This window comes from Podarcis muralis, chromosome 3 (genome assembly GCF_964188315.1).
Source record: "Podarcis muralis chromosome 3, rPodMur119.hap1.1, whole genome shotgun sequence".
Classification (NCBI taxonomy): Eukaryota; Metazoa; Chordata; class Lepidosauria; order Squamata; family Lacertidae; genus Podarcis; species Podarcis muralis.
In genome coordinates, this window is record NC_135657.1 from 83,347,486 (window position 1) to 83,374,328 (window position 26,843).

Consider the following 26,843-nt stretch of genomic DNA (forward strand, 5'->3'; position numbering starts at 1 on the left):
AGGGTCATCACAACCCCCTGAGTCAGGAAAGATGTAGTAAAGCTCAAGATTAAATAACTGCTAAGTGGCAGATGTTTATCCAACCTATTCTGTAAAATCCCAGAGGTGATGCACTCCACATCGATATGTTTTTATGATTTCCTCCATCTCTTAGGACTAGTTCTCCCAGATAGCTGGTGCAACAGCCTCTCTTCTACAAACAGTTCATGTATAAGGAAGACTAATCTCTTCTGCATGCAGGAGTCTACTTTGCATTGTTAATTGCACACATACTTTATGGAATGGTATGCACATCAAAATACAGGCATTCACAAGCAGCGGGTTTTTTTTAATCTGCCACTTGCAACTGTCCTGTGCTATTGTTGTTGTTTTACCTTTCCTAAATATCCTCAGCTTTAGCCTAGCAACAAACTTGAAAAAATTATAATGGGTCATAGTATAATTCTAGCATCAGTACCTTTAGAGCAGTAGCTCAGCAGTGGAATGTCCTGGGATACTGCCATGTTCTCCCTCCTGGTTTCTCAGTATTGCCATTTCTGTGGTCAGCTTTGTATCCATTCATTATTTTCCATAGAATTCACCTGCTTCTCCTATGAAGGAAGCAGAAGGGAATCACTTGCAGGTGGTATAGTTCCCATTTGTAGATGAGCAGGTGAATGAGTCTCTGAAGTTAAAGGTGGTGTTATTCTTTGCAAGACCAGCTTTTTAAAAATAGGAGGGCCTATCCAGACATCTGGAAGTTTCATGTGTTTTATTTCTTTTTAGCTGCTGTTGATTTTGATGAGCTTTGGAATGTTTTTAAATACCTACTTTTATGTGTGTTTTTTAATTGAGAATTTTAATGTTTTGTTGTATGTTTTCGCAAACCACTTGGGAAGTTTTCTTACGATCAAGAAATAAATAGATTTTGTTAAATATGAATAAACAAATCCTGCAACAGCTTTGCCTGGGTAGATGTAGCTACAGACATCTGGATTTGTTGCAGAGCCTGGTCCCTGTGTTTTGTGTTGTGTTATGTCTCTGTTGTATGGCCAGTTGTTGCTGCTAGTGCACTGCTGTTTTACATTAGGGGCGGTCTGTAAGCAGGGACAGAACTACCACTGAAGACCAGAAAGGATCAGCTATGGATCATTGATAATACATTGGAATTGTATTCACTGAAAGTTATAGGTGACACAAGGGGTATATTCTGTCACATCCATAGGAGATTATTCCTATATACCAGTCAGACCTTGTTAATAGTAGCCTTTTTACTTCATTGAGTGGTATTGACATTTAAGGAATGCCTGATGAAAATCTTGCATGTGAGGCCCTGTCCAAGAAACTAGAATAAACACAGTTGTATCTTAGGGTTTGGCTACAGGCAACGGCTCTTGTTATACTTTCTAGAATGCTAGAGGCATCTCAGTGTGTATATGGTGCTGATTCTATATTCATTGTGCATAAGTTGCTGCTTATCAGTCCAATGTGCAGATGCACATTGATGTCCAAAAAGTGAATTGTTGCATGGACTGGTCCAGGCTGAAGTTGGTGGTGAAGTGGTAGTTGTTGACGTCCTTCTGGAATTTCTCAAATATTTCCTAACCCTATGTTCCACGTTACTAAGATGTCATATATAAATCTCAGGCAGAGGAAAGGGTTTGAGCAGCAGCAGTGGAAGCATTAGTCTAGCCTAACCTAACAAGAAGGTGCACAGAACTGAAGTGTCTAGCAGCATAAATATGTGGAGTCTAGTGAATCACAGACTGATCATGAGTCAGTAAAGCTTCCCCCTACCCTATCCTCTTTTTAATGCATCACATTTGTGACTGCTGGGTTTTATTCATGGTGCTTAGACACAGTCCTCATAACTCAGTAAAAACATTCTGCCTTCCAAGCCTGTCCTCACAGCTGTTTCCATGTCCTTCCTGTTTGGTTGCACACATGTCAAAACACCCATTTCGCATTGGGGAATAATATGATTCAAACCGATACAAGTAAACTAGAGCAATGCTCCCATACTTCAACAAGAAACAGACATTTATTTTCTGTTGGATGAGTATAAATTGACCCAAGAGTGACAACAATGTTGTTTTGCAAGGACATGAGTTTTCTATAATAATGCTCCAAGTACCTGGAAGTTTGCTCTGGACGGGGCAGGAGAGATGCCGCTGGAAAGCTAAGAGGGAATGAAGGCAATTGGCTTTGTCTGGAGAATTTGCAACTTTTCACTTGCAAGAAAGGCCCCCCCAAATGCCTCTTCTCTGTAGGAACTGCTTAGGGCACAGACTGGGAACCTGTGGCTCTCTAGATGTTGTTGGGAGTCCAGTTCCCATCAGCTCCAGTCAGCACAGCCAATGATCAGAGATGATGAGAGGTGATGTTTGAGTACATTTTGGGTGGAGGTCATGCATTCCCCATCCCTCATACAGAAGACTATCACTGCTTTAGGGCAGCCAATTTAAACACGTTGAAGCCCCATTCATTTCAAAAGGTGAAAGCTGAGCATATGCTTACCTATCCCATTGAACTCAACATGTTTTAAAAAATAGATTTAGCTGAATCTTCTTGGTTGAAAAATCCAACAAGGGCAAAGCTCAGAACCATATCTGAGACAGAGGGAGATGTTGAGGCATGTCTGCATCCACTGTTTGTTTTCACACACAACTGGAAAACCCCTGTATAATCACAACCTGAAATAGCGTAGCCAAAAACTGGCATCACTGATGCACTGGTGACTTGGTCAAGCAACAAGATGTTTTAATGATGTGGGACACATACCTGTGTTGAAGAACTCCATTATAAATGAAAGTAATGTGGTATTTCTTTTTTTTTTAATGCACATTCCGATACTGTAGCTAAGAACACATTGTACAATCAAACCTATGAATTTAATTGACATCCTACAAAGCTGGCCACTTTTGCTGTATGTGAAAACTGCAGAACATTAATTCCACATGTGTACATAATACTATTTCCTTCCCCCTTGGATCAGAATTTTTAAAAGCATTCTTCTAAGAGATAAATGCCTATTTTCTTGCATGGTGACTGATGGTCCCTCTCACATCTGGCAAGTCACAAGGGCCTCCTTTGAACACTAAAGTATGAAACCAGCTGTGTATGAGCCAGATTTGGGGGGTTGTTCCCCTTACATCTTATTTCTAAGCTACCTGCTCTACACTCCTCCACACCACTTAATGGCCTGTCTTGGATATCGCTCCCATGTGCCAATATGACTGCCATTGTATCAGTTTCTATGTGCATATTATCTTCACAAATGTCCTGCAATGGTGTGTTTGAAGAAGACAAACCATGAGCTGACATCTGTCATAACACTAAACCATACCATACGCCTCCTACTAATTTGATTATTTGCACCCTGCCTCTGTGGCAGGAGTAAGGTAGGAATGCAGCACCTGTGATTTCAGCTCCTTGTATCACCAAGATGCTCATTCACATTTAACCATGATTTATTTTAACTATGGTTTAAAGTGATACGCAACCCAGACCTATCATAACAGACTAAAATAGGATTATGAGTTGTGGAGGTTAAGCTGAAAGCCTAGTGGCCCTTCTAATTCTTGGAATAGCCCGGCTAGCTTCTTGTTGAGATAATGGGTCATTAAGGGAACAAAGGAAGGTGCTCTGTGAAGATACTAAATGGATGGGGACCTGTCCCTCAACTTGAGGTAGTTGGAAGGACAAATGCAGAGTTAGCACCCTGTTTATATTTTGCTCTGTGTGTCCTGAATTGCATGAATTACTCCTTCAATCAGTGTAGTGCCACTTAAACACATGTGACTCCTTATTTATTGCAATGTTTTTATTTTATAAGTACATATTTTACTCACCAGTGATGTCTTTAGTTTCCCCACAATTAGGAACTTTGTGCATCATTTGTACAGCTTACAGTGTTTACTGGAAGCTTTCCTTTTTGCCCAGGTCTCCCTTGACAAAGATTTGGCTGTATTTTGTTCACACACAGTGTTTACTCAGTTATGTATTTGTGCTCTTACTTTGTAATTGAATTGCTATATGTTATTGTTTTCCATAAACTGCTTAGAAACCTACTTTGAAGTGATATACAAAGGGAGAATATTTTTTACTTCCTAAAGATCTATATCATTTTAAGTTTCATCCTCATGGAACAGTTGATTGTACTTCTAATCAGCTGTAAATCCCACCATACCATTGGTGACAGAAGCATATCTAGGCTATTTGTTTACTTTATTATTTATATAATAATAACTGCCCAGATACACGTCTTGAACTTTGGAATAAAGGAGGTCTGAAACTTTATATGCACTTTCTCCTGCCATGAAGTTATGTAGCATCTCTACAACGGCTGTCTTAGAAACATCTGGGATAAATTTATTTAGTGCATTTAATTAGAATTATTTCTAACTTCTGGATCATCTTACACAAGCTTTAGTAACTCAGTTTGACAGGGCTTATCCCACTATGTTGCGTGAACTTAAGAGGAAATGAGAAACAATCTTAAAACTGTTAGATTCTGGATTTCTGCAACTGCAGAATATTTACTCCTTGTACAGCTGCATAACACTTCTTAGGTCCAAGGACGGAACAAACTTCACACCTGCACTTAATTGAAAATTTGGGGATTATTTACTTAAGCATTTATGCATAGCTCATTCTGCTACTAAAAGTATGTGCTGGGCTCAAGCAGCCGACCACTTGAATCGTCTCTTTCTGGTATCATCTGGTATACTTAGGACCAATGTACAAGTGCCTTAGTGGCTTGCTCATTCTCTGCAAAGCATTATAAACAGAAGGCAATTTGAAGTGGGGGAAAGTGATGGGGTCATGGGGATGATTAACCTTTCTCTGTCTGCTGCTTTCCCCCTAACACTAACCCTCTTCCCCAGCTGATCTTCCCCTACCTTCTGACCCCTTTCAACACTTGGCTTCCATATAATATTTACACAATGTAATACTGATATAGCATTTATTTGCTCGTGGAGAGACAACCACAGGAAGAGCTAATTTCATGCTATATAACCATTTACCTCCATGAATTCTGTTGTATGTTCTGTCACACTCTATTACACATTTGGTGCCAGGAAAAACATATCTGGTACTAGGAAAAATATTTGTGGTCAATACTTCTGCAGCCCACACAGATAGAAGATTACCCTTCTTGAAATCCGCACGTGCCGAGCCCTTAACCAATATATCCCACATCTGGCTGGGCTGGGGCTGGTGATCAGCTTGCTTGTAAGCTAGGTCTCCACATTATTTGATGTTAATACAGGATCACAGAATCCCCCGAGGGAGTTGCAATAGAGGCGATAGAAGAGAACTTTGCCAAGCTATGTCTGTGCAAGCAGGATTAAGGGGACGAGGTGCCCTCCAACTGTGTTGGACCAGAACTCCCATCAGCCCCAGCTGGCATGTGCTGGAGAACCTCAGGTTGGGAAAAGCTTTTCCATACTAATCTTGAGGGGGTTTCAGCAATACCATTGACATGACATACGGCATACAAGCGACAGGTGAAGATTGCAGCTAGCAAACAAAGGTGTTTTTATTTTTATTTTTAAGAGACATATTGCACTAGTTTGTGACTTTAACCAAGGTTATGTGATTGCCAGTCCAAAGATGGCATTGTACAGGTTTCTCCTGCTCTATGACTTTCCCAAGAGTCACTGTTGGGAACTTCTAAGATCTACCACCCCAAAAAACATCTGTTGATACAGTGCTGTGAATTCCCATTTGTGGAAAACGTCACATTTTCATTAAGTTGTGCCTTCCTAGGAGGAAAGATAATATATTACTATATTAATGGTGACAGTAGGATTTCAGGATGGTGTGACCTTTTCATCACAGTACAAATACAATAATAAAAAATAGATACAACCCTTAAAACAACTTAGAATCTCAAGTTGAAATTTCTGAGTAAAGAAGAGCATGTGCCAGGCAAGTGTCTTTAGAGGTAAAGGTAAAGGGACCCCTGACCATTAGGTCCAGTCGCAGACGACTCTGGGGTTGAGGCGCTCATCTCGCTTTATTGGCCGAGGGAGCCGGCGTACAGCTTCCGGGTCATGTGGCCTAAGCTGCTTCTGGAGAACCAGAGCAGCGCACGGAAACGCCGTTTACCTTCCCGCTTAAGTGGTACCTATTTCTCTACTTGCATTTTGACATGCTTTCGAACTGCTAGGTTGGCAGGAGCAGGGACCGAGCAACGGGAGCTCACCCCATCGCAGGGATTTGAACCGCCGACCTTCTGATCGGCAAGTCCTAAGCTCTGTGGTTTAACCCACCCACGTCTTTAGAGAGGGCATTCCAAAACCCACACTGCCACTTTTCTTTTATTATTGAGTAACCTAGCTAAGATAAAGAGAACCTGAAAGGGCCTTGGCAGTGTTTCTTGAAGACAGCCTGATTTGCGTTCTGGTGAACAATGTTCTTCTACTGTTCCAATTAATTTCAGTGGGGATTTCATTAAACTTTCCAGGGTACTTTTCCCAAACACTCATTTAATCAAATGAGGAGACTGGGTTAGCGTGATTTGTTCCTTGTACTCACACTGAAACATTTGAGTTAGGCAACGTGTACAAAATAAAATGGTTCATGACTTGGTTTAATTAGTTCTTTGATAGAGGAGTTAAACTGATTCGTAAATCAGGACCCCTCTTTTTTTATAAATCAATAAAGCTATTAGCTCATAACTGGCCTTCTTTGAAGCACACCACTTTTGCATAAGTCATTGGCTATAATTTCTTTGAAATATACTCAACAGACTTCATTCGGGATCCCTTGCTAAATGTCATCCAGCCCATTATTCCATCAGCCCCATTATTTACTTTACTGCTGACTGAAACATGAGTTTAAAAAAAATAAATCACAGGAGCACACGTGTCTTGGCAATGAACTAAACTCACACCCAACCAGTCGTACATGGCATTTCTAACTGCCTCTTAAAGCACACATCTTAGATGTGCATCTGTCAAATCCAGAGTTTCCAAAAAGAGAATAAATAAAATAATTGGCAGTCCAAAATGCCTGCCTCCAACACCATTATCGCATTGCATTTTGCTTTTTGTAGAGTGGAGCTGTTGTGAGTAAACCCCAGCCTACGCACACATTTGCCTATAAAAGACTTGTTTGCATTTTCAAAATGTTCAGTGAGCACAATAGCTGACATGAATCAATGCTCTGGTGTTTTATTCTTAAATCTGAATCCTGTCAGCAGATATAAAATCCAGCAATCATGGTGTCTGCAAAGCCGGATAGAGGTTTAGTTGAGGGCACACTAAACCTACATACATAAAACTGGGTAAACAGTCATAACCTATTCTTGGGAGACCCTGGGGTGCATAGTTCTTTGGAGAAGGGTGTCGAACAGAAAACATAGCATCTCACCAAGCTAGTTCTCTGAATCCCTTGGTGAAAACCATGGCAGTTAATGCTTCCAAGTTTGCAGATGTGACAATTTAGAAGTGACTTGGAAGATAGCATAGCCTACCCAGGACATGAAAAAGAATAAATAAAACACAGGGCCCAAAATTGAGCAGATCTCATGTGGATGCAGAATTTTGCCCATGCAGAAGCTTTCTGAATGTGTGTTTTATGAAAACAATGGGTAGTGCTCGTTTCAGAGAAGCACTTCCTCTCATAGAAGTGCATCCATTCAACTTTGGCTAATATTCCAAAAAAGCTGAGTCCTACTGCTATAGTGCAGTGTAGCCATTGCTCTCAACAGAAATACTCACTCTTCTTCAGTATAGAGTGTGTGAGAGAGTGTGAGTGTGTGTTTGTACACGCACAGGTTTTTTAAAATTTTAAAAACTTAGCAAAATATTAATGGGCTATTTTAATTTGATGTAAACTATCCACAATTTTCACTTGAAACAAATCAATGATAACCAAAATATACAGCAATGGTGTGCATCCCCCCCATCAATAATATGCATCCATATTATTTTAAACATTTTATACATCCACACGATACAGCTTTTCTGCAATAGCCCAGATGGATGCTCATTATATTCTGTGCTTAGATGCAAATTGGGCCTGTAGTCCCTTGTTCAGTTCAAAGAATTCACTTGCATATATCTCTCATTACCTACTCAGTTTTGAGCAACTAATATGAGTAGCAGGTGAAGCAGCAGATAGGATTTAAGACCCTAATCCACCTAGGATCGGGATATTCTAAAGGATTGTCTTCTCCCATGTGAACCTGCTCACTCATTAAGATCTACTGGAGAGACTCTGCTTTCTTTCCATCTGAAGAGTGCTTAGCTGGGATGCAGAAGGGAGTTGTCCTGTAGCCACACTGAGGGTTGTGGAACTCGGTTCTGAAGGAGACCTGCACAATGGCCTTGCGCCACCTCACAAAAATGTTTGCCATTTTGCAAGAACTGGCCTGCCAAACTGGCCTGTTGTCATTTTAAACTTCTTGGTTTCCATCTACTGTCTTATGATCTCTTGCCAGTATTTTATCTTGCAATTTTATTCTGAGTATTTCCTATTTTAATCTGTGTTATAAACTGTCTTGAAAAGTGCATTGGAAAGGTGATGCTGGACTGTTCCTCAAGAGCATAACTTTTTTCTTAAGTGGTTTGCTTGAAACAATAGTTTTCCATGAATGTTTGCATCAGGCTTTTATGACAAAGTGGGCTTATAACCTTAAGAGTGACCTAAAGCTATGGGCAGTTTGCTAAAGCTTCTGCGACCAAGGAGAGTGATTCTCAGTTCAGGTACTTAAAATCTAGCTTCCATGTACAGTGTGCTATTCCGTGATTTTTACTACAGACAAAGATTTTCCCATAATCAACAAATATAGTAACTTTGTATTTGAAAACTTTATATAATTTTTCTTTTCAACACAGTGATAGTACTGCCTGGCTATTTGGCAGAACCAAATTCTGAATCCAAAATCCGCACACACAGTTCTGAATGCTGGGCTCACAGTAGCAAAAGATGAAACACAGAGGCTTGTTCCCATGCATACATTGCCTTTGCCAGATTGACAAATTGTCCCCAAATTTGTGACCTTGCTTCAATACAAACATTGCTTTTGCTGCATTATTGAAACCTCACCCGCTACTGTCCATTAGTAAATCGAGAACCATCTAATCCAAAACAGAAAAATGTTGCCGTTTAATGAAGTAATTGCAATGACTTCTAGATTCAGTGGAAAGTACAGGTAGGCTATATAAGATGGCCCAGCCAGAAATTTAACACCATATGGTTGTTCTGCATTTTCACTTGAAAAGTCAGTAAAATATTTTAGAAATCCCAGCAAAGAAAACTGCAGCGATACCACAAACTAAGAATCTTAAAATGTATACATCATTGCATAGTAGAAAAATATATAATCAAGACATTGCAAAGTTTGGACAAAACATACATGCGTAGGGAATGAGAATTAGTTATCTAAATGAAAGAGAAACGGCAGCATTAACAATTAGCAATCAGCCAAAGTTAAGCATCTGTTTAAAGCTCTCCCTTTCAAATGAACAAAGACTTAAACACTTCATAAAACATGCGCTTACCTGTCTCGCTCAAATAAAAAGGTTTTTAAGGCTGCAACCCTATGCATTTACCTGGAAACATGCCCCAATGAACTCAATGACACTTGCTTCCATGTAAATATGCATAGGATTATTTGTCACAAAATATAATTTGAATGCTAGTTATTTTGTTGGCAAATGCTATCTAAGAATTTTTGATAGTTGGTGTACAATATATTTGACATTTTATAAATGACATGCAACGGTATTGAGTATTATATAGTTTACAACTTATCAGATTTCATAGTTGATGGCTGCCAAAGTCACAACAACCAGTATATGCCAACAAGACTAGAGCACTTAAGTGTTGAGGTAAGATTTAACATTCAAAATGTAAATGTAAGTTCAAATTTCAAACTCAATTTCACTCTGGAAACTGGGCAAAAAACTGAATTTTTGCAAAATTGTGAATATTGGTGATATTCATCTAGGACTATGTACTAGTTGCAGTTTGTCCTATACCTTTTTGCAAATTGCAATGATTGCAGTTTAGATAAGAGCCAGATTATGAAGAACACTGCTACTTTTAACCTCTCATCTGGCTTTTCTTGTCCACCCTGACCTTGAGTGAAAAAAGGCCTACTCTAGGCTCCATCTTAGCCTATACCATGTTTCCTTCCTTTCTGAGGATCTTCTCTTGCTTTGCAAGGCGTTTTTCTCTGACCATCCACTGCAGGGGGGTTCTGTTACTGTTGCTTTAAAAACTATGGTAGCATTCCTACCACTGAGGTATTCAAATTCCTATGGGCCAGAAGAGCCCACCATGCAATTCAACAGTTCCTAATGCCTCTTCCCCATGGCACTGTGTGGGTAAGCTGATGCTTCATGCTGTCTTAAGTTGGGAGGCAGCCAATTCAGCTCCTGTTTTACTGCCCAGCAAGAAATAGGGCAAGTAATTTATTTTCTACTGTAAACTCAACATCACATTTCAGACCGAGGTGCATGAGAAAAACAGATGCCTTCAACTTTAAGATGCCTGCTTTTCACACACTTGCATTTAATAATAATAATAATAATAGCAATAACCAGATACCTTTTTCTGGTACAAGTTGTCTTGAATAAAATTTAGCATTTTTCATTTTGTGACTGCGTGAGTGTAGCTGTTTAAAAACCACCTCAGTTTGCTTTGTTTGTGCCATTATTCAGTATTGTGTAGAAGAGGGGATTTCGGCAAGCCTAGCTTGTTGTGCCCCCTATCTGTTGGAAATTCTCCCTTCTACGCAACTGTTTAAAAGGTGCTAAAGAGAATAGGGCTCTTGCATCTGTAGCTAGGACTTGACCCTGTGCCATTAAAGTCAGCAATACTTGCAAATTAAATGTTAGAATAAAATGTGTCATAATCTAAACTGGTTTTTGTCAATCCAGTGCTTTCCAGATGTTTTGGACCACAACTCCTACTAGTCCTAGCCAGCATGCCTGTGCCGTCTGGATCTGATGGGAATTGTAATCCACAACATCTGGAGGGCACCAGGTTGGCAAAAACTGAACTAAAAGGAATGTAAGGCTTTAGATAATGATATATTTTCTAAAACTTTTTTTTAAAAAAAACACATCTTATTTTAATGTACAAATAAAGAACTATATACTCCTAATTTTTTTCCTCCAAATAAATCTGATCTCATTTAAATATTTATTTAGAAAATGAACATTAACGTTTACATGTTTTAAGTTCTTAATGTTACTGAACCACATCCAGAAATTTAGCACTTATATTTGATCCTTCTGTCTCTGGATACAGAAGTCTGGACTGCAATACTATACAAACTTACCTAGAAGTAACCCCCATTGAACTCAATGGGAATTATTTCTAAGTTTACATTGATAGGAATGTGCAGTTAATCCCTGAACTTTAATGGGTGCAGGAGAACATTTGGCTCTGACCTGGAATAAGCATTTCAGACAGACTCTCTGGGGAGAAGTCTGGCTCTTCCTGATAATCATTTGGAGATGGCAAGTTCCTGCAAGAGTTCTAGACCTATCAGTGTGTTTTTAAAAATAAAATAAAATAAACTGATAGCTGTCACAGGGCCCAATCTCAGTTCTCCAAATTAGAACTCATCCCCTTTTCCTATCAGGTCTCTGCCTCCAATGAGTGGAAGTGAGGAACTTCCCCATCCTGATTTCCCTTGTGTAGGATGGCGAGATCAATAATACTCTTAGAAGTGCAACATGGGTAAGATGCCCACATTAGAGCAACCAACTATACAACAGGCTTACATGTACTATTAACAGTTCACAAGAGAGGTAAATTAATGAAGAGCCATCTGCTAAACAAAGATCACATTCATCCTTTTCACAGAAGGTGCATGGTGACAAACTCTGCATCACTTCGGAGTTGTAGCTTCTCACTGCTCTTCTCCCTGTTGTGCGAGATTGGAGGAGTACCATTCACTACAAATCATACTTAAGACATTTTGGTGAGATATATTTGCATAAAGCTGAAGAGAATGTCTGAAAAGCTACACAGCTTTCATGGAAATCAGACCACTAAAATCCACAATGTGAAGTGAATCTATTTGACTTTGTCTTGAGAAAGCCAAGGGGCCCTAAATGATGTGTGTTCTGCAATGAAGTTCAAAATATTTTGCTATGGCACTAATTCAGGCTACAGAACTAAGCAGAAGCAAAACACTGGCGTGCATCCTAAGATACGTTAACTTAAAGAAGTTCACAGAAGGAGGGTTTCCTATCCCATCCCAACTATGTGTGTCTCTCCAAATGTCCAAAGTGTTTCTCTGTGGGGTTAGGACTTTCCAAACAACAGCAGTCCTGGGGGAATTGCTCAAAATTAGGCCTTGATCCAAATGTAAGTTAACTTAAGGAGGTTCATGGAAATGAAGTTTATCATCCTTTTCTCAGCAGCTCCCCATGCCTCACTGTTTTGGAGGGCCCTCCCAATAAGATTTTCAGCAGGTGCTGGGGGAGGAAGGGATGGGAAACTTTCTTCCCTTAAATTCCTAAAAGATAATTTAACTAAGGATCCAAGAGCAATTGTTCCTGCCCACCTCACCTCACGGTGTTTATCCTGTAAGAAATTCACCAAACTACATTCTGGAAGAATTTGTTTGTTCATCCCCCCCCCCCCTGTGGTATTTGATACTAGGGTATTTTCCATTTAATATGGTTCTTTTCAAGCTTAAAGGAGTCAATTCTTCACTTTAAGTAACTACAACTGCTTATTCCAGCACTGAATATGAGATATGTCAAAAACAATTGGCACTTACTGGGTTCATAATAATCCACCACAGTCACAGAGGCATCCTGGGTATTTGCCACTTTGAAGTCTCTCACAGCTGGAATGTCTACACAAACCTGTGTTTCATTTAACTAAAAAGTAAAAAGAAAGAAAACTTTCAAAGACTTTTTATATACTCCTAGGGTAAAGGCATGTAGCTGACCAGATGAATTAATGTCCTAACTTCTTGTTACTAAAATACAGCAACATTAACTGGTTCTGCTGGATCAGAATGAAGACTCCTCTAGTGCAGCATCCTGTTCTCTCAGTGGCTACAGATGTGGTTTGCATAGAAGCACTTCCTGCTTGCCTGTCCTAAACCTTCCAACATTCAGCTTCATTGGAAGAGCCCAGTATTATGAGAAGTGGGGGAAGGATTTCTCTCTATTCGCTTTATCCAAAACACACATAATTGTATATACAACTATCATGTCCCATCTTACATATCTGAACTCAAAAGCCTTTCCTCATAGCAGAATTGTTCCCGCTTCATTATCATTTTGGTTACACTTTTATGACCCCCCCCCCAACCCTACAATACTCTTTTTAAGATGTAGCAACCAGAAATGAACTTAGAATTCCAAGAGTAAAAATATATAGTTTTCTTTTCAGCCCCTTTCCTAATGATCCATCTAACATGAAATTCACTTTTTTTCAAAGCAGCCACACACTAGGTCAACATTTTTATCAAACTATCCACCATGATGCCTACATCTCTTTCCTGACCAGTCACCTCCAGATCAAACCACATAAACGTAAATGTGAAAGTATGGGTTCTTTTGCCCCAATGTGCAATGCATTCCTCTTTGTACACAGAACACTTTGCATTAACCAACACATATAGCTGAACACATCCTGGCAGTGTGGATCTTTCATCGGCCAGTAGGAGTGGGCAGATTAGACTGCTGGAGCAGACTCATATATGAACTCATATACAAACATTAGTGCTAGTCCAGGAAAAAAATGTTCCATATTTGGGGGCAGAGACACACAACCCCATTAATTGCTGCTCCTTCAACACCTTGTGCAAAGAGTGCACACTAGGAACACCATATGAATCCATATTTCATGTGCTTAATACTGGTGTTTCACTGAACACTAAAAGGTCATAAACAACAAACATGTCTTTAAAACAAAATAGTATTCCAAGTATACAGCTTTAACCAAAACCCTACTTTGGAGAAAGTAGTGCATGCCCTATGAGAATATTGCCCTGTTTTATCAGTTTCAGAAAGATAAATTTATTTTTTTGTTTAAACTTCGTAAAAATGTGATATCTGAATTTAAAGGGCAGGGGGTAGTAAAAAAATTTTTAAAAAAATTATTTAAACCCTCATCCAGTATTTTGACTTACGGAGTCCAGATATAAATGGACTTTGCCTTCCGCCTTCTCCACTTTCTTAACTGGATCATCTAATGACACGAAACTGGGTGACAGAGAGAAGCCGCTCAGTAATCCAACCTCTATGAGGGCCATGCCACTCCTTGAAGATGAGCCAACACCCAAATACCTAACAGACAAAAAAGGAAACAGAATAGTTTACATAGAAATAAACTTACTCAAACATTCTATTGTAAATACTCTATGTAAAAGTATGGGACACTTCATATGCTTAACTGAATAGGCAGCTCCATTAGCATGGAGGAATGTGACTTTTCATGCACCCCAACAATGTCTACAAGTATAATCTATCTACAATGGGACATAACCTGCATGTGATTTGAATGTCTTTCCACCCTTTTAAAGGGAAGGATTATGTTGATGACATGTACATGCACATTATTCTGAATGGGGTTATACTCTCTCTGAAGAAGCAACGTGGGGATATTTCTGGAACCATTACTGTGGCTTGCGGCACAAGTGGCCTTGGGGCACCAGGATAGCCTAACCTCCGTTGATGAAGCTCTGGATCAAATTATTACAATGTGTTATATATGAGGCTGCCTTTAAACTGCAGCTAATGCAAAATTCAGCAGCAAGATTGCTGATCTGAGCCTATGAAACCAATTCTGGCACAATTGCATTAGCTATCAATTAGTTTTCAGTCTTGAGTCAAAGTGCTTGTTTTGACTTCAGGACACCAATACCTCAAGCACCGCCTCTCCCCAACCTACTCAGACACTGCTTCGTCAGAAGAGGCCCTTCTGTGTGCTTCCTCCAAGGAAGATGCAGAAGGTGGCAATGAGCCTTCTCAGTGGTGGCTCCCTACTTATGGAATGCTTTCCCCAGGAAAGTCTGCCTGGTACCATCATTGTTGGCTTTTAGGCACCAAGCTAAAACACTCCTGTTTATCCATGCCTGTGACTCTTAATTGGGAGGGCAGTGAGTTCTACTTTTAGCCTGCCTTCTTCTTTTAAGGAGGTGGGTAGGATTTGTTCTTTTATAAACGTTCTTAGATGAATATGTATAGGTATTGTGTTTTATTGTTATTTTATATGGGGTTTTAATTTATTTTATGCTCTAAGTGGCTTTGGGACAATATTTTGTGTTTGAATAGCGACCATTACATAGAATGGATGGATGAATACACACTCACAAAATAAATGTAGCAACAGTGTATAGCAAATATTTGCACATCTCCACCATCTAAATAGAGGAATTCAGTTTATACAAGTGTGTGAACTAGCCCCCAATTATCTGGTAGGTGAACCAACAAAATTATGACCAAGAATTGGGCATTAAATCCCCAATGTAATCTAACTGGAAAGTTTTAAAAATGCATTTCACTTTTGGTTGTTCTAATTATCCTAACCCTTAATTAAAATCCAGGGGTGCCGATTAGGAAACACAGCATGGCAATAATTTACAAAGAAAATTGCTAAGCACTTGTATGTAAAATTCATCTTTCTCAATTTGGAAAATATTATTAAGGACATGCATTCGTCAGTTAATTAATTTGATCCAGATAGCTCCCCAGCCACAACTTGGAAAGAACTATTTCCTTTGCTGTCTGCTGCTTCTTGGAATCACCCTAAGAAGCGGGGATGTAACTGAGGAGAGGGGGAAATGGCAAGAAGATGGTTTTAAGAAGCACATAGGCCAGTAAAAGATATCATGTGGAGACAAGAACACCCTGGGAGTGAACAAGAAGGGAATCAGTTTTTTCCAGCAAGAACTGACAGCAATGCAGCAAAATACAACAAACTCCCACTAAAATAAAACATGGCAAAGTTAGTAAGTCCCATTCCTTTGCATTCAATGGGCCTAGTCACAACCTTTTGATGGATTGTGTCCACTTGGCAGTTAGAATCAAGCAGAATAAAGTTACTGGAAAACTGACTGCTGCAAAACCAAACTAATCTAGCTCGTCTAAGCAAGCAGTAGCTGCAGAGTCTACTGACCGATGGACCCCTTCTGACACCTGAGTTCCACTTCATTCACCACAAATGTGATGGGAAAATAAAGAGCTTGCTGATTGTCTGGATGCTTTCCAACATTTTGTAGTATTAAGTTTCTAGTTGATTAACCTGTTATTCAAGCATAGGTAAATCTGCAGAACACTTAACTAGTTGATGGTCTGTAGCACCTAAAATAATGCATGGGATTTAAATAACAACACAATTCACTACATGTCATAAGTAATTTGACTGAGTTCAATGGAGCTTATTCCCAGGTATGTGGATATAGGATTGCAGCCTATATAGCTAATTTATGTAATGGAGCCTCTGGGATAATACCCCCCTTTCTCTTTTTGCCTCCCAGAAGTGCTCATGAAAGCACCTTCGTCCAGATAATCACACAATATAGTAGATGCCTGCAAGTCACATAATAATGCTAACTCTCAACTAGGCTATGAAAACATGTTTGTGGCTTTTTATTTTATATGAGGTAACACTTAAGTACCTTTTCATGAGGGGAGTTCTTCAAATAGGTGGCAGAAGGATTTTGCTTGGCAGAGACAGTAAACCACCACTGTTCTCTTGGAAAAAGAGTGTGTCTCCAATCTGTATTTTGAATGCCTGACAGTAGTTAAAAGTAATTTAATAAAACTGCATTTCTTTTTATATGGGGACAATTTGCAAGAGAGGAAGACTCACTTTTCAAAGCAATGCTCTCAGGCCTGGCAGCAGGGATGATTAAATACAGATATGGCTTTGAAAGAAATTCAGTACAACTGCTGGCTGAGGCTGGCTCGTAAGATTAAAAGGAAACAAAACCATCTGTGGGATGAGTCGCCAGGCCAAAGTAGCTGCTATTGAAAACAAATAACTGAATTGGAACTGGATGTAATTATGTCTGTGTTGTAACTGCAAATAGGAAAAGAGCTCTGGTCATTGCCATCAAGGTATAATTGTTTTGTACAGAACTATTGTAGAAAAATAAAGTCCAAGAGGAATGCATCAGAATGCTAGGAGGAACCCCAAGGTTTAAATAAGTACAATAAATATGTTTTTTTTAATTAAAAAAAAACTAAAGGGGGAGGGCAAAGAATAAAACCACAAAGAGGTCGATGAAATCTGAATAGGATCAGTAACCACAGGATGTTGAAGATCAGTTGAAAAAGAAAAGCAGAAAACGTGGGGGAGTGGAGGGTGGAATGGGGTATCCTGAAAAATGACTTGGCATGCTGGCTAGCAACCTAAGTAGGGAGACTCCATGAAGATTGCTGGGGATGCCCTTGTGGAACCAAAGCAAAACGGGTGAGCACCCATTTAAAATCAGCTAGTTTAAATGCACAGACCTCAATGGAAGAAAAGCAAGCTAATGAATTGCTATGTAAAAAAGGAAACAAATTTTACTGGCATTGTGAAGACTTGAGACCTAATACAAAGCATGTTTACTCAGAACTGTTCTGTAAAAATGATCATCTGTTCAAATCTGCTATTCCTGATATTTTTGCTTTATATACATGCAATCTTTGCTCCCTTGAGCTATTCATGTATGTGTAAAAAAAATAAAATTGCCCTGTCCAAATATTATTAGAATTCTGTAAATAAAAGGGGAGGAGTGGTAGTTTCACATATATACTTACCTGGTGCAAACGTTCAGCGTTAAATGATTTATATCTTTTTTGTCATCCTTTACGACAACATCCAAATCAAAGGCTTCCTGACTTTGTGCAGATCTACGCCGCCTACTGGTATGTGAATTTTTCACGTTGTACATAATATTGAGCTACACGAGTGGAAACATCAAACGTGAAATTACTGGTGTGTATATAAGTGATATAATGCAAACATCTGAGATCAAACTGCAGGACTATGAAAGAGCTCTTGAAGAGAGGTAAGAATAGGGCAGTCTAGATTCTAGATCCTGAAAACTTTATAGTTGTGATACAGTTTCAGCATCAACATTCACTATAGAATAATTTGAGTCAATCCAGAAAGTAAGAGAAGCAAAACTGCCAGGCTAATGCAAGCAAATTTTGAAATCCCATGAGCATGCTGCCATTAACATTATGCTGCCATTAAGGACGGATAGGGGTGTAACTTGTATGAATCCGAAGGCATTGCAAGCTGTCATGTCAACCATTGAAAGTGGCATAAACAAAGAAAAGGTACTTCTGTACTTGGAAATATGCTAGTGATGCAAATATCATTTTATTTAATAATTAGACAGAATACTTTAGCAGAAAAACACTTCTGCATGCAAAAACATAGGCTCTTGACTCTTTATTTTAATTTTATTACTAAATTTCCTATCAGCTCACCCAGACATTGAGCAAGGGTGACAGTTAGGGCATCTTACAACTGTGGTGCTATCAGAGATCCTTTATTGCTAATCATAACACTTAGATCATAGATAGCAAATCTCTACACCTCATGACATACAGCTTCAGGTAACTGACAGGTGTGTGTGGTTTGTCCAAAATGGCTTCACATGCCAAATTTAGAGAGTTTGTTGGGCCTAATTAGGCCCACAGGCTGGTTTTCCACCACTGTATTAAAGAAAAGTTGGAACTGATTTCCCACGAATGAAACTCAGAAGAAATTCATTAAAACAACAAGTTTATAATATAGCATAGGTCATATGACTACCTGCCCCCCCAAAAAACGTCCTTATCTCTCTCTTATATTGCAAAGCAGAGTAAACATGAAACCATCCCAAAATAAAGGTTGCTTCCAAAACACGAAGCCTTCCACAGTAAAATCTTAAGTGTTATTTACTAATGTAAATACTAGTCACCTTAGGAATCAAGTGTTATTGAAGGCTTAATATATGGTACTAAACATATACACAGTACATATGCTGCAAATAAAAGTGTTCCATTCCATTAACCCTCTTCAAGGGAAAATATCAATTACATGCATAGCAAGAGACTACAACAGATAAATATTTACTCTCCATTAGTTTCTTTTCCCAGATCATTTTCTCTACTCCCTGCTTTATATAAAAGCAACTCAATCTTCCTTTGTTTTACCCAATGTAGAGAGATCATGTGGGTAGGAGGCAAGCAAGAGAAGCAACCAGAGAAGGTGGGGTGCTTGACCAAGGGCTTAGCCACACTTCTTCATGTCCCACTGCTTTCCCCCAGGCAAAATCACTCTTTAGCATTTAATCGGAGCAAACAGCAATTTGGGTTTTCGGATCTATTGTTCGGATCCATTGCTAAACAGCTGGATTTCCCTTGGAAAGGAGATGGGCAAGGGGGAAGCCCCTCGAACCCATGCTTTCTAAGCATGGCACAAGCCAAAGTGTGGAACAGCCCCTAATTAATCTATGTCTATCAGTTTCCTCTTCTCATGAGGTTCAAAATGCAGGTTTGTAAAAGCATTTAGAAACCTACAGAGATAAAATTGGAGGGGAAGGGTGCTATGGAACAAGGCATAGTTCCCTCTTCAAAAAACAAAATTGTTACTTGTGGCACTGCTGCATACATTGGCATATAATATGTAGGTAGTCCCTTAGTTTATGTCCTCTCAGAGTTTAGGAAACTAAATACAGAACTGCTGTAATATAAAAAGACCCGCCCGCCCCCCCAAAAAAGCAAGGAAGGTAAAACACATCACTGTTTCTGAATGAAAACATCCAGTCCTAAGGCCTCAAAAGAAGCCCATCAGGATCCCAAAATAATAAAAAAAGTTGAACATGCTTTCTCCTTATTGGAGGCATGTTGTGAATTTGGTCAAATCAAGCGGGAAGCAAATCAGCAATTTGTCAACACCCAAAAGCTGTTGTTTTAGTATTTGCCAAGAGAAGCAAACGGGTAAGAATTTACCAGCAGCACAGGAACATCTGAAACAATATACTGAATGACCCCTTAAGGACACATTTAATTGAAAGAAGCTTCATGTTTAATCTTCCATTCCTTCTTGGTACTGGACAAAGAAAAGCCCACAGAGAAAGAAAGGCTCACAGAGGAGTGACTGAATATGATTTACCTGACTACAGTATCCACTCAGGAATGGAAAAACTCCTTCCTTCTCTGCTGCATAGGGTGCAAAACAAGATTTCATACCACACGCAAAGAGCATTTACTGACTCATTTTGTAGGGCACATCATTTTGAAGGTTTAGAAGACAGAGATGCATTCCAGTGTACAGCCAGCCCTTCACAATTCACACACACAAGTGACTTACACCTAGGCTGGTACCCACAGCTGTCAACACTGGGGTTTGTGAGGATGGCAAAACTAATTCAGGTCTTGCAGACCTTTTGTACAATATGCGAACATTTGCTACACATTTTCTGGGAACAAACCATCTTCCCTTAAGATTGCACTTTTGTTCTAGGGCAAATGTACTTTACAAGCACTTAAATATACAATGTTTTGTATCTGGGAAAATGTAATAGTTTCTCCAGATTGTGCAGGCATTGTTTTTTGTAACTGGATGTAAGTGTGAGTGTCTGGGCATTTACTAGATAATGCTCACGTCTGAATAACTGAATTCATGTCTGTACTATTTTGTGATCTTCCTAGTTAAGGTTTTTATTTGTTTGAAATTATTGGACTGTTGAGTGTTTCCAGCTGCCTAACCTGAACACTGGCATGCTCATCCTGACACTTTTCTTTAAGTGGCAAAACCCAAATTGGCCCGCCTCCCCCATTATGTAAACTTTAGGTTTTGGGGTTTTTTTTAATCTTTAAGGTTGGGAGTTCTCTATCCCCTGTGCTGGAGCACACAACCCACTAGGTTTAAGAAGGCGGAGAAAGAGCAGCGTAGTCTGAAGCAAAGTTCCTCATATCTTTATATAAAGAATTGGGGACATTGCAAACTGTAGCTGGATCAGGATGACTGGGGACACTCTTTTGTTTAATTGTGTGGAAAGGCCAGCAGTCCTGCTTGGCAAAAGTCATGTTCTGGCTGTGGGGCAAAATACATTCTAGACTCCTGGATCATCTCTAGATCCACACTACTGGTTTAGCTAAAAGAAAATAAAAATTGCCAAAATAAATAGGAAGCTGCTGTGGCAAAACAGCACACTGAAAGGGACTATCCAGGAACACTGACGGAGAGCTGGAATTCAGTGTTTGTAACACTTAGTGTAACTAAGCTTACCAACTTCTGACCCCCAAGAGGCTCCTGTTTCTTCCAGGAAGCACAGCAGCTCCTAGCACACTAAGGAAATAGCAGGACAAACTGCACTCCAGCAACTACTGACAGCAACAGAGCAATCTTCAACGCCAGTCACTGGCAGCCTTATTAAGCTTTTTTTAAAAAAAAATCTGGCGGCAGTCCCTGCAATATTCCATCTGAAATGTGTCAAGTATTTGGAAAAATCTCCTACCAGTCCAGGAATCCTTTGCTTTCCTATGTTTATTCTTAAGCCTCTGATCATAGCAAACAGATGTCTGGATGGAGGTATATGCTAAAGGGTTATCTTCAGCAGGAGTTTCTTCTCCAAAGTATTTTATTTGGCTGTTAAATTGAGTGTTGAGGAAGGAAATGGAATGTTAAACTAACAGCACAATCCAGCACGTGTCTACTCAAAAGTAAGACTAATGGGGCTAAGTCTCAGGTAACTGTGCATGCAGCCTAACTTGCGTAAAAAAACAACAAATGCAAGCACCTGTAAAAATGGGTCATAAACAACCTCATAAAACCAGATGGGTATGATCCCAAGGGAGCCCTGTCAATGTCCAGTGTGTTAAGAAGTCCAAAATATATTTTATTTGGTTAAGCAGAGTTGAAACCCTAATTTCATGGAGTTGCATCCAACAAGGCTGTTCTGTTAATGCAAAAACTTCTGCTTGTGAAAGCACAAGTCAGCTGCAGGTCGGGGGAATCCCCAGAACCGATTTGGGGGGCACATGGAGGAAAGGAGAGAAGAGGGGGGAGAAGTTTTGCTGCACAAGCAGATGTTCTTGCGTGAACATTTGGATGCAACCCCAAATAAGCATGTCCATCTTGACTAAAACAACAAGGCACATTAATTAAAACCAATTTGGATCCCTCACTTTGCTGCAGGTATATGCATGGAACAGATGTTCGTATCCAAAACAAAAGAAAGGGCTTCTGGAAGTCAGGCATGACATTGCCAGAGGTTTCAGCTAGATCAGCCCATTTCACAGTGAAGAGTTTAATTAAGGATGCTTTCTTCCAGCCAACAGAAAAGCTTGCTGCGTAAGTTTATCAACAGTAGACACAAAGAGCATAACAACTATGCCTTTGATTTTGATTTATTTTTTTTAATCCAAGATAAATAAAGTTTCAAACAGGCTGACCAGAAGGCAATAAAGATGCTGGGACACCTGGTACGGAAAAAAATAATAATACTCAGATGGATATAAGATACTTAGGAATAGACAGATCTCCTAAAAATCAGGCCTGTGTTATTAGAATTGCAAAGAGAGAGGCAATAATCAATCACCAGAAGGTCTCCACAGAACTGAATGGAGGAAAAAAACTTGTAATGGGGCCTCCCAGGTACCTCCCAACCCAGTCCCACTGTTTCTGTAGTTCCAAACAGGCACAACATCGGGGGGGGGGGGGATTACTGATCCCTTTAACAAGTCGGCTACACATGGTTGGCAATCTGCATTTTGTTGGTGAGCAGCATCTTGTGAAGACCTGCCAACAGAGGACCTGCACCAGTTACCAAATGTGGCTGGCAACTATCATGCTTCCTCATCAAACTCTTATTTGCTATCAGACGACTCCTTTGGTTAGCTGCTGCACAGCTGCGCAGCCTTAAGTACAAAAAAGGGTTTTTACAACCCAGAGCCTTTTAACAGGATAGAAATGTTTCCTGCATGTGGTGAGTAGGACGAAGATGTCCTCCTATTACTCATTTTGCTGTTATTTAAAGAAGAAAACTAGGCTGTGTCACGTTTAAGGGCTCTGGAAGTGAGGAGCAATCTGCAGGATGCCTCTGGAGGAGTATCGTCAAGCCCTCTGCCAAGCCCCACCCAACCTTCCACAAGCTCCTTGTGCAGAATAGCTGTGCCATGCAAGGGCACCGGCACAGAAGTGCCATTGGGAGCAGCTGTGGTAGCCCTTGGCCTGGGCTTCAACAGGAGGGGACAAATTGTTCTGCCACACCAGGGTTGGGATGCGTATGCCAGAACATATGAGCTGCTGCTTTGCAGCAATGGCTCACAGGATAAGGGAATTAATATAGCAAAAAAGAAAGAAAGATGGTAATAATCACATGCGATTTCATATCGCAGATGAAAAGCAGATCTAGCTTGTGGGCTGAAGTGGCGGGGGGAAATAACCCTTTGAAGGGTATCACAGTTCTTTTTCTTTCGGCAGGATTCCTGCCAAGTAAAAGGAAAGAAAGGAGGTGGTTCCAGCAAACCCAAACTGTATTGGATGAAATTATTCCAGAAGTCTTTATTTCTTTTGCTTTGCCAAACTACAGACGAGAAAGTGCAGGGTCTTGGAACTGTATCACGGAAGACCCGTGCTTGAAATCTGTTTTTGCTATAGTCGTGGAAATAATGGCTTTCCAGCCATCTGCCTTGCTCTGCCCCCCAGCTACAGGAATCTCCTACTTCGTCAAGGAAAAGTTAGTGCCAAGCTGTACCAGATTTCCTGAGTCTCTAATGACCTAGTGGTAAGGATAAGCCATGTAGGCCTGGAAGGGTCAAGCCCCACTAATAGCATAAGGTTACCACTTGTGATGCTAACCAATGCCACTTAAAAAGTAACAAGACAATCCTAGACACAATTAATTATGTGTAAACTCCATTCGTTCAAGTGGAATAATCTTAAGGGGAAATATGCATAGAATCAATGTTACTGTTACGAAACAAGTAAATCTGTACTTAGTAAAGGGTAAAGGGACCCCTGACCATTAGGTCCAGTTGCGGACGGCTCTGGGGTTGCGGCACTCATCTCGCTTTACTGGTGGAGGGAGCCGGCATACAGCTTCCGGGTCGTGTGGCCAGCATGACTAAGCCGCTTCTGGCAAACCAGAGCAGCGCACGGAAATGCCGTTTACCTTTCTGCCGGAGCGGTACCTATTTATCTACTTGCACTTTGACGTGCTTTCGAACTGCTAGGTGGGCAGGAGCAGGGACCGAGCAATGGGAGCTCACCCCATCAAGGAGATTCGAACCGCCGACCTTCTGATCGGCAAGCCCTAGGCTCTGTGGTTTAACCCACTGAGCCACCTTATGTACTTAGTGCTTGAAGTGAATTTATTGTTGCAATAAATTTAAACCCATTACAGAATGCTTATGTTTGATTAATTCTGGATTTAAAATTAATCTGATAGGTTCATTATTTAAAAAGAAGCTTCTGATATTTTGCATTTGTTGTTAACTTTTAGCAGTCTTACTGTTGTTGGAAGCAATTCCTGCTAACTCCACTACCTTCAAATATGATGGATGAGCAAGCAATTGCCTTCTGTGATACCGACAGAATTCTTGGCCTCCACTGCTGGAACTGAAATTATTCTCAAACACATTTGAACTTTATGGTAATCAGAAACAGCATTTATGAAAATGCACACACCAGAATAATGCCAATTTACACTGCTCTGGTCTCTTACTGAGATTTTACAGGAATAACATATAGTTTACTCTTCAACTTCCGCCAGTGTTGAATTACAGCTGATGTATGGCTGATTACTGTTTATCTGCAGCAGATTAGTTTGTTTGTTGCACATAATTCAAGTCATCATGGAAAGTGGTTCATGTAATTTATGCACTCAGTTTAATACTTTCTATGGGAATTAAAGACAAAAGTATGCGATAAAGGTATTGGATTTCTACGCTAAACTATATTCTGCACTCTTACCACCTTCAAACTACAAACAACATTATCTCTTCTGGAAGCATCTACAAATGGTGGCAGATACCAAACATAAATGTAGCCAAACACAAATACTCTCGTAAGAGGGAAGGGATGGAAAACTTCCATTGGGTGAAGGTCATGTGCCCACAGGAATTAAAAACCAAACCATAGATTCTTTATGTTATGGACGGCCTTACTAGTTACCATATGATTGTTATAATTGAATGATAGAGCGCTTTAAGAGAGTCCAGTACAAGGAGCAGACAAAACACACTGGAAAAATCCAAGTTAATTAAGTCACAGGGACTCTAGTAAGTGGCCTAGATCACATAATATTGAGTCCACTTTTGAAAATGAAAAATGGCACCCCCCCACCCACCTTCTGTTCTAAATCACTGTTGTGGCGCCCTGTTAGCTCAGCAACCAGTGCGGGTGAGCCAATCACACACCCCTAAATCCAGCTCAGAACGTAGTTTCTAGTTCAAATAGCCTTCTGAAAAGGAAGTTCCACAAAAGCAAAATCACATACCTGGAAGAGTCCCAAGCCACGGCCGCTTGCAAAAACTGTAACTCCCACTGGCTGTGTAGCTGCAACCTAAAAACAATGGTGAGTATTAGCATGTTCAAAAAAGCACAATGAACTGAATGCACTGTACTGAAAACAGAAGGGCTTCTTTACTACAGTACCTCTTTGGTCTTGAGAAGTAAGCGGTTTTCATTATTAATTCTGAACACAACTGGATCGTTTTCGCTAGATGGACTGACTGTTACATCCATTTCTGTTTCAATGCCAGTAGTAAGCATTGCACAGGCACTCAAAGCCTGCAGGGCCACTATAGTGTCCTGTATAGAGAAGCAAGAACAAATTATTGTTTAATACGGATGCCTCTAAAGTAAGTAGGTTCCAGCCTGCCTTAACAGTTGGATTGTTTTGCTCTTTGAGCTGAGACACACAGGAGTCTCTGAGTCTCCAAACATGTAGCTTGGACCAATGCTACAGCCAGCCAGCGTTCTGTTCCAGCCTATTCATAGGACCCATGGACACAAGGAATGGGAGATGAGGCTGGCAGATGCAATCTTCCTTCTCCCTTCTTCACATATGCACTGGCACCCAGAGTGAATACTTGAACAGGGTGGTGGACTTCCTTGTTCCTTCTGCTTGCTGCCCAAAGAAGCTAGGCAGAGCACCAGGCAGTATTTGCCCTGATCTTTAAAAACTATAATGGTTGCATGACAAATGCTTGACAAGTCACCTTTATACAAAAGTTTAAAGTTCTAATAAGGAAAAGGGACAGGGAGGGCAACGCCCAGCATGATAAACGAAACTGCTGCATAAAAATAATTGCAGGAATTAGAATGCTAACACTGAACAATCATGGAACATGGAATGGGCTGTGCCAGTTTGTTGCTAATATTGATGGTTCAGTTGGTAGAGCATGAGACTCTTAATCTCAGGGTTGTAGGTTCAAGCCCCCGTTGAGTAAAAGAGGACTGGACTAGATGACCCTTATGGTCTCTTCCAACTCTACAATTCTATGATCCTAGATAAAGTAATTGGTCAAACATCCTTATGGAGTACACTCAGACCTAAGCTCAGTTTTGAATTCAATCCAAATTCAGTTTTCTATCTACTATGCCACACTTGCTCACACTCATTTTTATGGAAGACTCCAAAGAGATCTGGAAGAGACCAATTGGAAAGCCTTCTAATTATCAAAGAGGAATCTGTTAAGTGTTTTCTTAGGTTTTAATGATTTGATAAATGGTTTTTCCAAGTAGCAAATACCCATCAGTAATGAATTCATTTCACTTCACTTCTATCCCACCTTTCTTTCGTCACAGAACTCTAGGTGGGATTCTCCATTCATGTGTTGGTCACATCAAACCCTACTTTGCTGCAACATTTGTCCACAGACAATGCTCTGGGCCTGTTAGCAATCAGGCTGTGGCTTTGGCATGCATTTTGTAGA

At 40.1% G+C, this 26,843-nt stretch overlaps 1 protein-coding gene across 4 annotated transcripts in view; it reads right to left on the reverse strand.

The window, feature by feature from the left end:
- Positions 1–9,080: 9,080 nt before the first annotated feature.
- CD109 (CD109 molecule) overlaps positions 9,081–26,843 on the reverse strand; it is a 64,593-nt gene continuing 46,830 nt past the window's right edge. For 3 of the 4 annotated variants that reach the window (XM_077926219.1, XM_028722770.2, XM_028722769.2), the window contains exons 28-33: positions 25,561–25,716; positions 25,403–25,468; positions 17,721–17,863; positions 14,102–14,258; positions 12,737–12,839; positions 9,081–11,872 (exon numbers count right to left, since the gene is read on the reverse strand). In XM_077926219.1, the coding sequence (XP_077782345.1) occupies positions 11,700–11,872; positions 12,737–12,839; positions 14,102–14,258; positions 17,721–17,863; positions 25,403–25,468; positions 25,561–25,716 (798 nt within the window). In that variant the 3' untranslated portion in view covers positions 9,081–11,699. Of the gene's footprint in view, positions 11,873–12,736; positions 12,840–14,101; positions 14,259–17,720; positions 17,864–25,183; positions 25,214–25,402; positions 25,469–25,560; positions 25,717–26,843 lie in introns of those variants that run through there. The other variant, XM_077926220.1, reaches the window with a different exon arrangement.